Source organism: Centropristis striata, chromosome 3, assembly GCF_030273125.1.
Source record: "Centropristis striata isolate RG_2023a ecotype Rhode Island chromosome 3, C.striata_1.0, whole genome shotgun sequence".
NCBI lineage: Eukaryota > Metazoa > Chordata > Actinopteri > Perciformes > Serranidae > Centropristis > Centropristis striata.
In genome coordinates, this window is record NC_081519.1 from 31,121,890 (window position 1) to 31,138,985 (window position 17,096).

Here is a 17,096-nt window from a genome sequence, read left to right on the forward strand (position 1 = left end):
AGCCAGATCTTCTTCCAATTATTGTGTTCTATGTATTTATTCCAGTATGAGAGCACATATGGAGCTGTAGTGACGTCCTTTTTAAACAGGCTTCTGATTAAGTTGTTATTACCATGGTTACCAGTTAAACAAGCTTTACCCACTGGGGTGTCTGACAAGGACAGCAGGGACAAATGTTGGGTTTCCACTCTTGGTTGAGATCTAAACAACATGCAAACACCAGATGGGATCGCTCCAAAAACTTTGGCAAAATCTACAGGAGAAACAGGGATATTATATTCAGATAAAAATTAATTAAGTAAGTTGTGATAAACTCTGCGGGTAATTTGCATGCTGACAGATATAAATCAGCTGATATCAAACGGGAAATATTTTCAGAGAGCAGTCCGTGTACCAAGAGAACTACCTCTGCAAAAGTTATTTTTTTCTTTTGTAATGCATTCTCATGTGAAAGACACTTGCTTAGCCAGCTAGCCAACATTACTACTAGTCTATTTTAGCAATGTAGTTTTTGTCGTTATAAATTCAATATTTATGACTTTATTCTCGTAATTGATTTTTTCCCCTAAATGTGGCCCTAATACTCCTTCGTAATATTTGTCTTCCAACCTGGCTCCAACCACAGAACCAGCTCTTTAGACCAGTCTGTCCAACCGCCTTCATCTCTGTGTGTGATGCTGCCTCCCCAGCAGACTGCAGCATAAAACAACACACTACCACCACAGACTGATAAAACATCTGCAGCATCTTACTACAGATGTCCAGAGATCTGAGCTTCAAGAAGAAAAAGAGGAGCTCTGCCCCTTTTTTGTAGAGAGTGTCTGTGTTTAGGGACCAGTCCAACTTATTATCCAGGTATACACCTAGATACTTAGAACTTGGCACCACCTCCATGTCCACCCCACAGGATTCACTGGCTGAAGAGGGGGCTTGAACCTGTGGAAATCTATGATCATCTCCTTAGTCTTTGAGGTGTTGAGTAGGAGATAGTTCTTGTGACTCCAGTCACACACACACACACACACACACACACACACACACACACACACACACACACACACACACACATATATATATATATATATATATATATATATATATATATATATATATATATATAGCCTTAATTTTATTCTAACATAATGTAAATCAAAGTTGTGAATTAACCTGAAAGACAGAAACAATCAAGTTCACTTCCAACCTCCTGACTGGAAGACAAATATACAGCTGAAGAAGCAAATACAACAAAGTGTTTTTGTCTCTCATTTCCTCAGTATATGAGGGTGGAGCTTGGTGATGCTCAAATGTACTTGTGTTATCTGATCCTACATCTCTGAACAACTCTGTTGAGCCACTTTAAATAACCCTATTCATAAAATAGTGCATCAATCATAATCAAGATAATTTGAAAACACACTCAGTTGACCATTCTGAAGAAAAATTAGGGCATTTCTGATGGGTTTTAAGCTTCACAAGCAGCAAGGCTCGAGGGACAGAGATGTCAATCACCTTGTCAGGAAATGTTCCACAAGGTTCATGATCACCAGAGGATGAATCCCACCGACGATTCCATCAGCCTCACCTCTACATCGTTTGGCCATGTATCGTAATACAGTACATTGATCTCCTGTGTTTATTAAAACTTGTTCAATGTTTTATGATCTACCTGATATACTAGTGTCATTCCCATCATCCTCAGCTGTATCTGTTTCGAAATGATGTAATTAGAAGATTTTTTTATGATAATAAATTAATTTTTTTTGTCCAGTGACAGCAATGGGAGGGGGGTTGTTGCGATCAAACAACCCAGAACATTAAACAGGGAGACTGGTTCTCGCATCCCATTGTGGTAAGTTGTGTTGAGACGTAGTGTTTTGATGTACGGTTACTGCAAGTTATGTGAGAAATTCGTTTTTTTAGCTTAATCCTGTTTTTTTTTTTTTTTACCAAAGCTTAACTAGGTGGTTTGGTGTGATCATGGGGTCATCAGCAATCGTCACACGTTACAATGTGATTAAAGCAGTGGCCACCATTTGTCACAATGAGAACAGGTTGCAATGAAAATGTAGAGATTCAACATTATCTGTGTTTTGCAGAAACATACATTGCCAACATTTATTCTGGTGAATGGTGTAACCCTTTTTTCTTCTCGGGGTAGCATTCTCCCGTCTCTCGGGCTGATGGGTGATCAGCGGGCTACAAGATAAGTCAACACTTATTCCTGAATCTTCTTTAATAACTAACATCGGCACGACAGCATACAGCATTCCACTTCACGGGTCACAACACAAGAGAAACCCCGCGAAACTACTGAATCCGCTTGACGACCCCTCACATACAATTGTCCCCCAAAACAAGGTAGGAACTAATTTACTTTGGGCAAGGGGACAAGTAATATCAACTTAAATATAACACATGAAAATTAATACATAAATTATAGTTAAAGTGCCATAAATAATAATGAAATAATTATTGTATATAATAGTAACTTAAATAATTAAAATAACCCAAAACATATTTTTCCCATTAGGTAAGGTTACAATGGTATGGAATTAAAGTTTCAATGGGGGTTCAGGAGCCAGGGCTAATTTAGCTGCCATAAAGTGCCCATGCAATGTATCCTGCTCACTTTCTCTGTATTTATCTTTAGTGCCACCATTAGGTTGACGATTTAGTTCTTTATTGGAAAATCTCAACATCTACTCGATGTATTGCTGTGAAAAGTTGTACACATATTCATGGTCCCCAGAGGATGAATTGAAATAACTTTGATCTCCTCATCATCAGGTCAGAATGAGTTAAAGAAGCTTGTGGATCAGCAGTTACACTGCAAAAAAGCCAACTTGTATTTTTTGGTTTAAAACAGTGATTTAATTTGGTAAAACTTGGAAATATAAATTACTGACATTTAGGGCAATAATGTAAGTTAGCACAACAAAGCAAGCCAGTTGTCTGCTCAAAAACAAGTTTGTGAGTTGTTGTTACTTATATCTTTAAGTTGGGGTTCAAAACAAGAGACAATAGTTCTGCTAACTCTTATTTCTTTGTTGTGAAATTTGGTCATTAGCGAAAGCTAGCGGCTAACTGATGCTAGCGGCTAACTGATGCTAGCGGTGGTGTTACAGCTACAAGAGTAGCCATTAGCGTATCAATGCTAACTCAAAATTGTGGTCACAACAATAGCTGACATTCATAGTGGCTTTACAATCGTGCCAGAGAAATTCAGAGTTGAGCAAACTCAAAAACAGAACTTAAAATATTTAGTTTAATTGTCCAACTTAAAATTTTATCGAAGTTTGTTGCCTTGAAATTTGGAGTTCACCCAACTTTTCTCTTTCTGCAGTGTAGAGAGACAGCAGCGTCAGGGCTTTGGCTCTCTGTACAGTTGGCTCTCTATTTTGACATTGCCTTCTGCTGAGATCTGGGTATCGGCAAGGATTGTGGTGCAGTGTTCATTCCCAGATGACTAATATGACTCATTTTGAAAAGCTGGATCTCAGCATGTTAAAACATTTCAGGGCATTGCTTTTGTATTTTTTTCATGCCTCAGCAAGACCAATCTTGTGATAAATGCCTTTCCACTGAGAAACCCTTTGGTGTGGTTGTGTAAGCCTTGGTATGACTGTATATTATTTCTAAATATGTTACATGTCCTTATATGTAAATGTATGTTGATCACTGGCATCAAGACCACACTTCTAACTGCTGACCTTATAGGGTCAATAAATAGATAGGATCAGGAAAGGTCTGGTGGGGTTCATACCAAGTGTTTTAATAAGATTATGTTACCAGTGGATCATTCTGGAATGGGGCCATGCAGTCACAAGGTAACCTTTCAAAGACAGTCCCCAATCAGACAGCTAGTGCTGCACTCCAGACCAAGGTTATAATAGTTTTGGATTTTTCATTAGTTTTAGTTTTAATTTAGTTTTGAATTTTTGTTTTCAAATTCAGTTAGTTTTAGTTAGTTTTTAGAGTGAGTTTTCTAGTTTTAGTTTATTTTTTATTTTTTGAAAATGCTTAGTTTTACTGTTAGTTTTAGGTTTTTTTGTAATGGGCTATATGTTGGGTGTGTGATTCAAAGAGGTCATAATAAATGTTTCCTTTATTTCCTTTGGTTTATCCATCTCAGCCCCAATAAGGTTATTAACTCTTACAGTTCTGGGTGTTTTGAATTTTGGTTCTAGTGTAGACATCCCAGTCTCAGTAAACATATTTACCATGTGTTGCATGTTCAAATAAATACACTGAATTATGAATGAAAAAAGTTAACAAAAACGAAAACTAAGGACAATTTTCACTATAATTTTAGTTAGTTTTAGTTAGTTTTGTAACCACACAATACAGTTTCAGTTAGTTATCGTTTCTGTAAAAACTCAATTCTAGTTTTCGTTATTTCGTTAGTTTTCGTTAACTGTAATAACCTTGCTCCAGACATCATGTTTTCTGTCAAAACACCATCGGGCTCCAGGGGAACACCCTGGCTGGCAGAAAATAAATGCAATTGAAGAGGATATATAGCAGCTCATAATCAATTACTAACTGAAATAACAACCTACCAGATGTTCAGTTATGCTTTGAATTGAACGTCTCTCGACCTGCTTTCATATTCACATTTAAGTGGCTGGAAACTTGCTGACAAGCTGTTTACTTAAGTTGACATTCAGGCTCCAAATCCCAAATTAAAAGCACACTTTAGAGTTATGAAACTGAATGAATTGGAAAAAGTCAGAGCTTTTTTTGTTATTAAGTGCCAGAAGAGAGGAAGGGTTTTTTTCTGCTCTGAAAAAACCCCACCAATTCATACAAAATTACAATTTCTGGTTTCCATTACTCACAATTTCTTCTGGGCATCATTGTCCACAACATTATTTCTCCAAGAGAGATGTGATACTGGCTGGTATCTGTCATGTATAAAGCACTTTCGCTTTGTCATTCTGAAGGGCGATATCATACACGCTTTACTGAGCGGCTCCTGCTTCATGTTTCGTGAGGCTGAACTTTGAAGAACTGCTTTTAATTAGAGTGCACCTGACTAGAACAAAATACTGCACTACTACTACTTAAAATCAATTCACTTACACCTCCATATGGTTACTTGTAATTGGTTTACATTAGTGTGTTTTAACTTTACATTATAATTATTTTTAACTTATTTATCAATTATTTAGTTATGGAAATTATATATTTTTTTAATTGTTTTTATAATGGTATTGCCTCTGTCTGTGAATAACTCTGTGGTTGTTTTGTTCTGTGTGTTCTTTTCTTTCTTTTCTTTGTTCTCTCAAGTATAAACAAAAGTTGAATCAGTTTCATTCCAGGCTTGGAACATGAAGCAGATGATGATGATGAGTTGGCCACAGTGATCTCAGGCTTAAAACAAACATAGTCAGAGCTTTATGGTACTGCGTTTACTTTCCCAAATTGTTCATTTTCCAAAATCAGAGATGTTAGAGATGTGTTTTGTGGCAGTGCTGGGGTTAAAGGCGTGACAATTTGAAAAAGGATACTGGTGTTCATCCAAAACAACTAAGCAGACTGTTGGGTGATTCTCAGTAACATGGTACAGCTCATAGCAAAAATCCAAGAGCATTGAATACATATTTTCTTTGACCCTTTATAACATATACAATCTAAAGTCACTGTTTAATATGAATTTATAATCTATTTAAAGAATTTTAAGGTATTTTCTGACATTTTTAGAGACACTGTGAGCTAAATTCATTACCGTAAACAAGTTTTCTTTCTTTTTTCTTCTTTGGCAAGCACATATGCTCAAGGGTAGCTGGTATCACCAAAATGTATTTTATTAAAATATACACATATTTTAATGCAAACAATTCTATCATTACCGTAACATCTAACCATTTTTTTCATTAATTTTTATTCTGATTTTGTTCTTTATACATTGTTAAAAACCATTATGCTTGATTATATTCTGTTAAATTATACATTTTTAAACAAATTAATTATTTATTTTATAAAGTTTATTAAATATTTATTGTATATAAATGTGAGGAAACCATGACATTTTTATCTGGACACATTACTGTAATGAATTTGTGAATCAAAAATATAGAAAATATTATTTTAACACAAAACAATGAAGTGTGGCTCATTATGGCTTTATTGTTCATTCATATAAAGTGAAATATATTTAGTTTAATAAAGTGTGTCCTTATAATCTTCACAGACATAGCTTAGACTGGCTTCATAAGAATCACACTGTTGGGATACTAAAGTGTTTGAAGACACTCCAAGGCATGCCACCTAAAGTGAAGACTGACATACAGTAAGCTGCATTTTGTTGTTTTCTGAGAAACTCTGAGAATTATGTGCACATGTGTTTTGATAACATATGGAACTGCACAGTATGTCCGAACACCCATCTGCATGTGCATGTGTGGGTTTTCTCTAGGGTGACCTGATTTCCTGTGTCCGTTTACCCCCTCTCAGTTGTTATATAAACGTTTTGATCAGGTAACGGTATAGTTTACAGGGCCCCTGCTGGGCCTTCAAGCGTACAAAAAATGTACCATGTAACAGTAGCTCTGTTCAGTTCCTGATCTTTAAGCTTTCTCCCTTTTCATTTCTGTCTCCACTTAGTCAGCTGTGAGTTAAGAGCAAAAATACAAAATACAACCGAATTTCTGTTGATCCGAAGTAACAGTTCAGTGAAAAAAATGGCTAATTTGCTTGTGAGTGTAAGATGAGAATATTTATAACAATATTTGTGCGGTTAGTACAGAGTTGGTGTCGAAAGGCAGTAAGCTTAGTCAGGCGATTTAGGACCAGATTTGAGAAGAATGGGGACACGTCGAATCAAAGCATCACATTTTTTCCACATGCTCTCCATCATCATAAGTTTCAATTTTTGGTGGGAGCCACTTCATCAAGATTGTGGATCGGAGATGGCAGCCATATAAAGTCTATGAGAACCAATATATCTACCAAGCCATTTAGAAGGTCAATCTTGGTGTCAAAATCTACATTACTGTAATTTCTACAAACATTTTTTTACAGTGTAAGACTGCATGTTGCCATGGTACAACACTTTGTACTACTTACTTACTTGTTCTTCTTGTCTCAATAAATACATGATGCTGGCCTGTCTGTCATTTGGTTGTGGAACCTTTGAAACTCAAACAACGGCCCTCTGAGGTCCCTGAACCACGGCTTGGGAACCACTATAGGAGACCGCATCCCTGAAGAGGTCCTTAGCCATCACTAACGCCCTGCGACCAGCAGGTGATGCTCTCCAGACCACAGCAAAATTGAAGTAGAATTTCTTTTCAAAATACAAGCACAAAAGAAATATAAATAAGTAATACATGAAAGTTAATTTGATGAATACATGTGAAGTCTAACTAATAAATAGGCATTGACAACAATTGTCAGATGCATAACCAAAATCTACAGGATTTGTTTTTTTCTCTGGAATTAGCTGCAATATTATTACTGAAAGAAAAAGTGATTAATTGAGCTCAGAACAAAAACTGGATGTGTGAACTGAAGGGACCACTTTGCATTTATTGGTAATCTTTAATTTCACTATAATGTTTTTTTTAATTAATTGTATTTTAACAGTATTAAATGCTGTTATGCTCTATAAATAAAATCAATTATCATTATTATTATTATTATTATTATTATTATTATTATTATTATTATTTTCTTTAATTTTAGTGGGTTAGAAACCTGAGTGCATGATGGGAAGGTCACCAGTTTGATTCTGTGTTTAAATCAATAAAGGAAAAATTAATATGTGACTGTATGGTAGGCTTTCTAAACTAGCCACATTTTGCAGACAGCAACATCTTGGAACTTGGATGACAAAATATAATTTATCATGCAAGTTTAAAATTAAACATTTTCACCCAAAAGCAGCAGCTCTCATCACCAAAATGGCTTGGACTTGAAATATTTTGTTATGATACAGTTTTTAAGGTGGTGTTTGTGCAGGTTGCCATCTGTGATTTGAGCCTGATATGAAGCTTTTTGTTTGAATATTTTACTGGAGATTTAAAATGTTTTTTAGTACGAAAGCTTTAAGGACAAGGAAAGTTTCAGCTCTGATTCAGGGTCAGATTGTTTTTCTTATACTTATAAATAAACACATTGTATTTATTTCTCCTTAAATGTGGGGGAAAAATAGAAATTAAATACGAAAAACTTAAATTTAAAAATAAAATAAATAAAATCAAATAAAAAATCCTTGTAATTCTAACTTGACTTGACATTCTGAGTCAAAACAATGAAGTTGTATCTTAATTTTCTTCACGTTATAATAAATGAATATGTTTACAATGAATTTATGCTATTTCACAGGAGTAAACCAGCAGCTCTTGTCCCAGCTGTCTCGCACTTCTCATTGGCGTTGGACCGGAAAGCTTTTATTTTGTAAAGTGTAGCAGGAAGCTCGGGTAAATTGCAGGTGACTTGTCGGTGAGCTGTCATCACATAATAAAGCAGAGTGTGAGAGGGAGGCACGGGAGTGTGAGCAGCTGTCTGTACAACAACACAGGAGATGTTTTATCAGGACAAACACTGAGGACGCTTTGGACTTTTACATACTTTAATCGTGCTGTTTGCTCATTTCAACCATTATCTATCTCTCTCTTCATTTTTGTATTTTTATTTTTATTTTTATTTTTTTTAATTTCTAATGTTTCACGTGTGATGGCTAACGTGTCATCGCTTGATGTGGGAGTTTTGTTTCTTATCGTGGTGACAGCATCTTTCACAAACGGTGAGTAGCTTCTATGGGTTAAAGTCATTAATAGAGCTGCAACAATTATTCGATTAATCCAACAATTATTGATTATTAAATTAATCGTCAACTATTTTTGATAATCGAATAATTGTTTTAGCAGTTTTTTATCTGAGAACGTCATCGTGTGGTTTGGGAAACACTGATTGACATTTTTCAACATTTCATTGACCAAACAACTAATCGATTAATCGTTTAAATAATTGAGAGATTAATCTGTAATGAAAATAATCGTTAGTTGCAGCCCTAGTCATTAAATACACATAGAAGCCACTGTAGGATCACAATAACAATATATAACAATAACAGTAACACTGTGGAAGTCTGATACGAATGTCCATCTAAGGTAACTACAGAGATTTCTTCTTACACATCAAAAACCTACAGGAAGAGACTCTGAGGTGTAACAGAATATAGTCAGATCATCAAAGTGACCTGTTTGCTCTCCTTACCTAAATCAATAATTGAAACTATTATAACTAATGCTAGTTAGAGTGAACTAATCAGATCAGCCACTGACAGACACTGAAGTTGTAGTACAGCTAATAATCGTAATTTATACAAACAGAAACAAATAAGAGATTAATGTTATTATTATAAAATTTGATAATAACTGGTAAAGGTAGTACAGGTGTCATGGATGGCACCACCTCCATATGCAAATCTCAGGAATCCTTTGAGTCAACAGACACACTATATGTCCCCTCAGGGAGACCTATATATGTCCCCTCAGGGAGACATATCCCCCTCAGGGAGACGTATATATGTCATATATGTCATATGTGACATATAGCTGCCTGATACTATTTCAGATCTCAAATAGCCAAAAAACTGTGATCCAGCAGGTTCCTCATCCAGCAAAGATGTGAGCCAGAGGAAGGAGGTGGAAGCAGTTAAACTCAGCATGCTGCAGCACGGCAGCTTGGACGACCCCGCAGGTGAAGAGAAGCCCTGCTCTGCCTGTGACCCGCGGGAGGCCAGGCGGCGTTCCAAGAGATGCACGTGTTACACTTACAAGGACAAGGAATGTGTGTATTACTGCCACCTGGACATCATTTGGATCAACACACCAGAGTAAGAGTCATGCTCAGTGGGGCCAGTTATTTCATATCCTATATGGCTGCAGTTCTGTTACCTTACCATGATACCTTTATGGTGTACTTTCACTGCATTGATCATGGACATAGATCAGTTATCATTGAAATAAGTTTACTGCAGTTAATATAGTGTCACCCATATACTTTCAGCTTCAGTCTCTGATTAATCTTAAAATTAGATTAATTGCTTTTTATTAATCCCACAATGGGGGAATTCAACCTCTGCATTTAACCCATCCTTTTTTACACACAAGTGAACACACCATGCAAGGAGCAGTGGGCAGCACATCACTGCACTTGTGTGTGCTGGAAACCAGTCATCACATGCATGCAGGTATACTGTAGGAGGCCCACATATTTGAGTTTTGTAGACAAAATTAAACCCTGAACTGTGTGTTGAAAGAAGACTCTGCCATGGATAGATTTGGGGGAATCCAGGCTTTTTGTCATATATCAGCATGTATTTATAATGTAATCCATAGCAGCTTTCAGGTATTTCCATTTGCTTTAGAATGTTGCTGATTCGACATTTTACATTTCAACAACAAGTCTGGTAACAACCTTTTAACAGTTCTTTTTGCTATTATCCATAAAAAAAATCCCCTTACGTGGGTTCGATTAGGAAAGGTCACTATTTTATTGTTGTTAACGTCTGTCTCATGGTTTAATTTCAGACGAGCTTCACAATGTGCAACAATGAAAGCACAATATAATACACTTGACACATTAGAGCACTGATTCCCATCCGCTGTTCCGCGGCACACAAGTGTGCCGTGAGAAATCATCAGATGTGCTGTGCAAGATTATCCAATTTCACCTGATTGGTACTCTAAGTGAGCATCGTGTAATAATAATAATAATACATTTTATTTGTAATGCACTTTACATTACAGGAAGTGCTACAGGATTAAAAGCAAAACAGAAAACATACATACATAATTTAAAAACCATCTAGATGGGAGGAACCAAAGATTTTGCTAAAAAGGAATGTTTTTAGTCCTTTTTTAAAAGTGTCTATCGACTGTGGTGCCCTCAGTGTAGTGACAGTCAGAACAATTAAATTCTCTTCCAACAGAGAGCAGTGTATCAGCGCGATATGTCCAGCAGCTGGAACAGTGTTGCAACTTAGCAACTTTGTCGCTAAATTTAGCGACTTTTCAGACACCCCTAGCGACTCTTTTTCAAAAAAGCGACTAGCAACAAATCTAGTGAATTTTTCTGGTGTTATTGGAGACTTTTGGAGAGTCGTTACTCTTCTTATCAAGCCGCGGGTGCTGCCTTGGGCCCCTAACCCGTCCCAAAGCACTCACAAGCAGCCCAGTCCTCCCGCAGCAGTCTCTCCCAGCTGCAGTCAGAGCAGGAGATGTTAACCCCTCAGGTTCCAGTTTGCAAATTAATCGCACATGCACGAAGTCGCCGCCGGCTGGCTTACAGTCAGAGTGTCTGTTTTGGGTCACTTTTGTCGGTCCCGGGGCCAGATAAAGGCGGAGGGTTGGAATTGTGACAGATGACATTGGCATTTGCAGTTCTAAACATATTTAGGGTGTTTTTACTCTCTTTTTGACGTTTTGTTTGGTGGTATGCCGTGTGATTTTTCTAACATAAAATATGTGCCGTGGCTCAAAAAAGGTTTTGAAACACTGCATTAGAGGCTAAAGTCAGTTTGAACTTCTTTTTGATCTCTGGCACAAGATGCACGCTGATGCCTGTCAGCAGCATGAAGCAGGTTAGTAGACCGATTTATAGCCTGATAGAGTGGGGGATGGAGTGATGATGGAGTGTGGGATGACAGTGAGAGTGTGTGTTTAGTTCTTTGATTCCTACAAGCACATGAAGAAATGCATTGGAAATACCTTGACATTAAGTGCAGGGTTAATGTCACATACTATTTTAAGCCATTTAAACATGTTTTGGTGCAGGAAGCCTGCTTCAGTTCTGACTCGCTCTTTAAAAGCCCTGACATGCTACATACCACTGGACCAACAGCAATCCTCACTGAGATCAAAGGCGTTGTGGCAAACAGTATTAGGGCCTATTTTCCGCAGTAATGCACTGCAGATGAAGCTGAGAATTGGCTCAGTGTAACCTTTTATACCATGTGGAGTGAATCAAGCTCCAGGGAGAAGGTCTGTCATCTGCTGTCACTTGGTTTGCAGGTATTGATTGCTCATGTTTCACAGGAGGTCCACAGCTCCTGCTTTGACTTAGACTCCACTTCACTCTTTGGGGAAAATGTACTTGTTGACATGGTAGACAGAGGGACCCTGAGCAGTATAATATTTAGGCACCTTTCCTTGTTCACCTTTTAACCTGTGAGTTCTCAGCTTTCATGAGCTACCATTCCATATTAACATACTTACTTGACATGTTTTAAACCATATGGCCTCAGTAATCATTCTTTGACAAATATATTATTGATGATTAACTGCATACGATATTTTAAACTTTGTCCTGGATGTAAAGGAGCAGCTGTCTCTTGTGATTGGTGGTTCACCTGGAAGCCTGTTTGTGAAAAAGTGAATATTTGAGACTAAAAACGAATAACTGGAGGTTTTATGGATCTTAGGGGATAGCTTCTAAAGGTGCCTGCAGCTGTTTCAGTAAGTTGACCTGTCTACTGAATAGTTTTTATAAGAATGTACCATGATTTACCATCTCCTGTTGCTGGAAAAGTATGTCAAAACGTTTCTCAGTGACACATGCTTCTGAAACATGTAAATTATGCAGGGGGTACTTCAATATTTAATTCTGATTTTGTTTCTGAAGTCCCTCGTATATATTTTCATGACTGCAAAAGGAAAAACTGTGCATTGGCAGATCATTATTCATTTCATTTCTTCACATTCTCTATAGGCCCGTATAGGGTTGGGGTTAGGGTGATAGCCTCCATCTCAAGTTGAACGGAAAGGTTATGAGTCGTTGAGATGAGATCAGTTTCTCAGAAATTCTCTCCAGAGCCCGAGGGTGAGAAGTGCTGAGTGTAATGATTACTTCATGTGTTCATGAGTGCCCCTTACAGTTACAGCATACGTGGTGTGTGCAAGCCAAGCGTAATGTCAGACATCTCTGTATGAGACCGTATCGTATGGGCTGAAATATGTGCCACCAGAAACTGAATTTGTGTTATTAATATTTTTATTTTAATTGCTTAACTTGAATAATTGCATTAAAAAACTGAATTTGAATCACATAATTTGAATTTGTATAGTTCAATTTGAATCATTGCGTTGAAAAACTGAATCTGAATTGTAATTTGAAATTCATTTTTATTAGTTTGGAACTGAACATTCAGTTCGCAAAATTCAATTTCAATTTTCTGCGACGAACATCCGGGTAGTTGAGGCAGAGCAATCGAGCACAGATACACAGAGCGCCTCTTTGACCAATCAGCTCCTCCGTTTTTTTTTTGTAACACTTGTTGCCACCCGGTTGCCATAGCGCCTCTTCGGCCAATCAGCACCTCCGTTTTCTGCGCTCGATTGCTCTGCCTCAACTACCCGGATGTTCGTCGCAGAAAATGTAATTTGAATTGTGAGAACTGAATGTTCAGTTCCAAACTAATATATTTAATTAGGGCCTCGGGGCAATCGCACCAAGCACTGGTCCCATACAGCAATAGCTGTAGGGCCCCGAGCACTACTGTTATACTGTGGATTTCTTCTTCTTCCTCTTCCGGACGCAATTTCGTCCCGCTACTAGTCCTACAACTTGAAGAGTTGCAGGACAAATTATATTTCAAAACGTGCGGTTTGATCGGGATCGGTGTGCTATTACTTTTCTCTACAGAACACAAATTTTTCGCGACTTATGTCGCGAAAAACTGCCCAAAATTTTGCATTGAAATGAATGGGACGGCCGACAAAAAATGAGCGAAAAAGAACAATAATTGGAGATTTTTAAACGTCTACTTCTCCGGCATTATTTCACCTAGAGACTCCATTTAAACTTTAAACAGTAGACACAAGTCTTGTGTATCGGTGTATTAATCCACATTTCGATAGGTCATATAGTTTTTTATCAATCCCTGTTCAATGACCATGATCATTTTTGGAGAAATTCTGAGATTATAATGGGTGTGTATTGCACGGAATGTTCGTGTCACAGTGTGTGACATCATCGCGAGTGTAGAGGGAGAGAATAAATGGTCCAAAAATAAATTTGAAAACTGCGCTCCAGACTGAAAATTCCACTCTACAGAAATAATTTATACATAGAAACGTAGGAAAATTTGTCTTCTCCCTCACAATCCTCTGGTAAAGCTGTCAGAGTTATAGTTTGGGTGTAGGACGCAAAGATGCGCCACCAACACGCACCAACAGCCTCATTGGCTCCCATATTAAAAACGCAGGAAGATTTTGGAATAAGGGAGATGTAACAGTTTTTTTAGATCGCTCTAACAAAGCTATTTTTTCATTTTTCTTAAAAAAACAAACATATGTAGACGTTCAGGAAGAACTCAGGACGCTCAAAGTGAATTCGGATCAATGATAGGTATTATGGTTTTGCCAAAAATGCTTTCTGTTCGAGGCCAGAAATTCCAATCTGTCTACCTCTGCTGTCACTGAGCCGGAACAGGTGCCAGTTAATTCTGTTGATTGCTTTGATCTGATCGCGTTTGATCTTTGATGTGATTACAGTTACAAATACACACACACACACGCATAATCGCGCACACTCCTCACACATGCATACATATGCTTCAAACACACACACAGGTAACTTTATGCGATTTTCGCTACACACACACACACACACACACACACACACACACACATTTTGAGGTTAAAGGGCATAGTTTGAAATCTCTGAAGAATCTCATCATAGTGTACACATACCGGCAGTAGCCCCTGGGGCCCTTTCAGAATTTCCCCAGAGGAAATTTTCTAGTTTCAAATTACAATTCAGATTCAGTTTTTCAATGCAGTGTTTCAAACTGAACAATAAAAATTCAAATTATGTGATTCAAATCCAGTTTTTCAATGCAATTATTTAAGTTAAAGCAATTTAAATTCAACTATAAATAATTAAAATTCAGTTTCTGGTGGCACATATTTCAGCCCATAGTATCAGATTTTACTGTCCAAGGGGAGTTCAGCACAGTCAAAGACCTCAAAGACCTGCAGTCCTCTTAAAGCAGAGCACTGTTTGCCATGTGCTCAGAAGAGAGTATAAGAAGTTCACACTGCATTCTTTTGCTGAATTCTGTTTTAGCAACATAATGTGATCCATCCATGCTTTTTCTATAGGTGCTTGTTCTCATTCAGAGGTAGAGGTGGAGCGATCCCAGCATATACTGGGAATTAGGTATTAATTGGAAGAAACAGTACAAATAACTTTACACTTGTCAGGAGTTATTAACCCGTGCATATGTATAATGACAGTAATTATATCAAGAAATGACAGTTTGACAGCTCTGTGGTGAGGAAGAGAAGGTTGTTTTACTTCAGTTGAGATGGTTTAAAAGAGGTACAAAGAGTGTGTTGTAGCTGAAATTAATGAAGAGCCCTGGTTTCTTACAACTTGGGTCTTATTTAATGGTTTGTCCAAGAACAATACTGTAACACGGCAATATTGTGGCTGTATCGTGGCAACAAAGTTCAAAGGGACAAGAGACACAGCGCAAGAGCAGCCAACCAGTCCAATAGGTTGTAAACACATTCACAAGTTAATCCAACTTAATTGGCAGAGAAAAGAAAGGGAATGGGAACATATTACCACCACAATTAACAGACGGACTCTGTACTTACCACAGTTTGGTAGTTTGTGCTTACTGCAATGAGGAAATATTACCAACATTTTGGGTGCCCTTTCATATAGTTTCTTCTCCGGAGTACAGGACTGTTGCGGATGTTGTGATATGGCTACATTCACAAATTGGAACTGTCCTTTTCTGTGGCTGTGATTGAAGAATAATTTGTTTGAGTTGAATCTCTGTGTCTGTTTACAGTGTGAAACCTATACTTCAGGTCAGAAGTATAGCTTTACTTTTGGGCTGAAGTGTCATGTCAGTCTAATGCACATGGTTTCCTATCCGGCTGCTTACGTATGTTTGTATGTTATTTTAGGCACACTGTACCGTATGGTATGTCCAGTTACCAGGGTTCCCTACGTGCAAGGCGATCTGCTCGGGCTGAGCAGCAGAAGAGGGGGGCGCTGGCTCAGCGCTGTGTGTGCACACAGCACACTGACTCTGACTGCAGCGGCTTCTGCATGGACAGGTAACTGCACCACAGGAAAGAAACGCAAAGTTCATTGGACATTTCAAGAAATATTTATATATAAACTGCTGGTAACCATAGGAACATGCTTATCCTCCATGACCAGTTAAAGGATGTCAAGTCACTCTATATACTGACTCTTCCAAGTCCAACTTAAGAGATGTACTGCAAAAATGTGTGTCTAAAAACAAGATAAAAACACTAAATCTGAGGGAAATGATCTTGCTTGATCACTTGACAAGATTTCTTAAATTAAGATTATTAAATCTAGAAAGAAGGGTGTCCCGGTGGCTCACACTGGTAGAACGGTACCATTAAGGCCGAGTCCTTGCTGCGGCGGAGCCGGGTTTGAATCCGGCCTGTGCTCCCTTTGCCGCGTGTCCTCCCCTCTGTCACCCCCTTTCTATCTGTCACTTTCAATAAAGCATGAAAAATACCAAAAAAATATTCTTAAAAAAAAAAAAAAAAAAATCTAGAAAGAACCATGTCGAACGCCTAAAATAAGAAATAACTCTTAAAACAAGATAAATTATCTAATACTTCTAAAGTTTTTTTTATCTTAGTAATAACAAATAATTAGCAGTGCACTCTGCTCGGGCCAGTTCATCACTGCTTGCAGCTTTAATTGATCTTGTTTTAATTTAATTCCTTATTTTAAGCGTACAACATGCTTATTTTCTAGATTGAATAATCTCAATTCAGGAAATCTTGTCAAGTGAAATTATCTGTCCATGCAGCAACTTTATCTTGTTTTTAGACACCTTTTTTGCAGTGTGGGGACAATCATCAGCCAAAGATTCAGAAACAGACCTTAATCATGAGTTGAACCAAATATAAATACTTTCAAAGTTTTGGTTCATGGTGCTCTTTGAATTGTGACTATATGAGCAGCACCTGATCAGATGTGTGTCTGTGTATATTTTTTCCAGCAGGCAGAGGAGGCCAGCTGCAGCAGCACCTCAAGTAGACAAGAGGACGGCTTTTTTGCGCAAGGGGCCTGTTATGAAATGA

At 37.6% G+C, this 17,096-nt stretch overlaps 1 protein-coding gene across 1 annotated transcript; it reads left to right on the forward strand.

Moving 5' to 3' along the window:
* Nucleotides 1–8,511: 8,511 nt before the first annotated feature.
* LOC131968900 (endothelin-3) lies at nucleotides 8,512–16,112 on the forward strand. Its single transcript, XM_059329952.1, has 3 exons — nucleotides 8,512–8,749; nucleotides 9,616–9,844; nucleotides 15,933–16,112. Exons 1-3 carry the CDS (start codon nucleotides 8,680–8,682, stop codon nucleotides 16,087–16,089), a joined length of 456 nt encoding a protein of 151 aa, XP_059185935.1. The 5' UTR covers nucleotides 8,512–8,679; the 3' UTR covers nucleotides 16,090–16,112.
* The last annotated feature ends 984 nt before the right edge of the window (nucleotides 16,113–17,096 follow it).

Bases quoted from the DNA above. Each gene is read 5' to 3' on its own strand.
- LOC131968900 (XM_059329952.1), top strand. From the start codon at position 8,680: ATGGCTAACGTGTCATCGCTTGATGTGGGAGTTTTGTTTCTTATCGTG. The intron at 8,750-9,615 runs GTGAGTAGCTTC...GTGATCCAGCAG, and splicing joins GACAGCATCTTTCACAAACG to GTTCCTCATCCAGCAAAGAT. The intron at 9,845-15,932 runs GTAAGAGTCATG...ATGTTATTTTAG, and splicing joins ATTTGGATCAACACACCAGA to GCACACTGTACCGTATGGTA.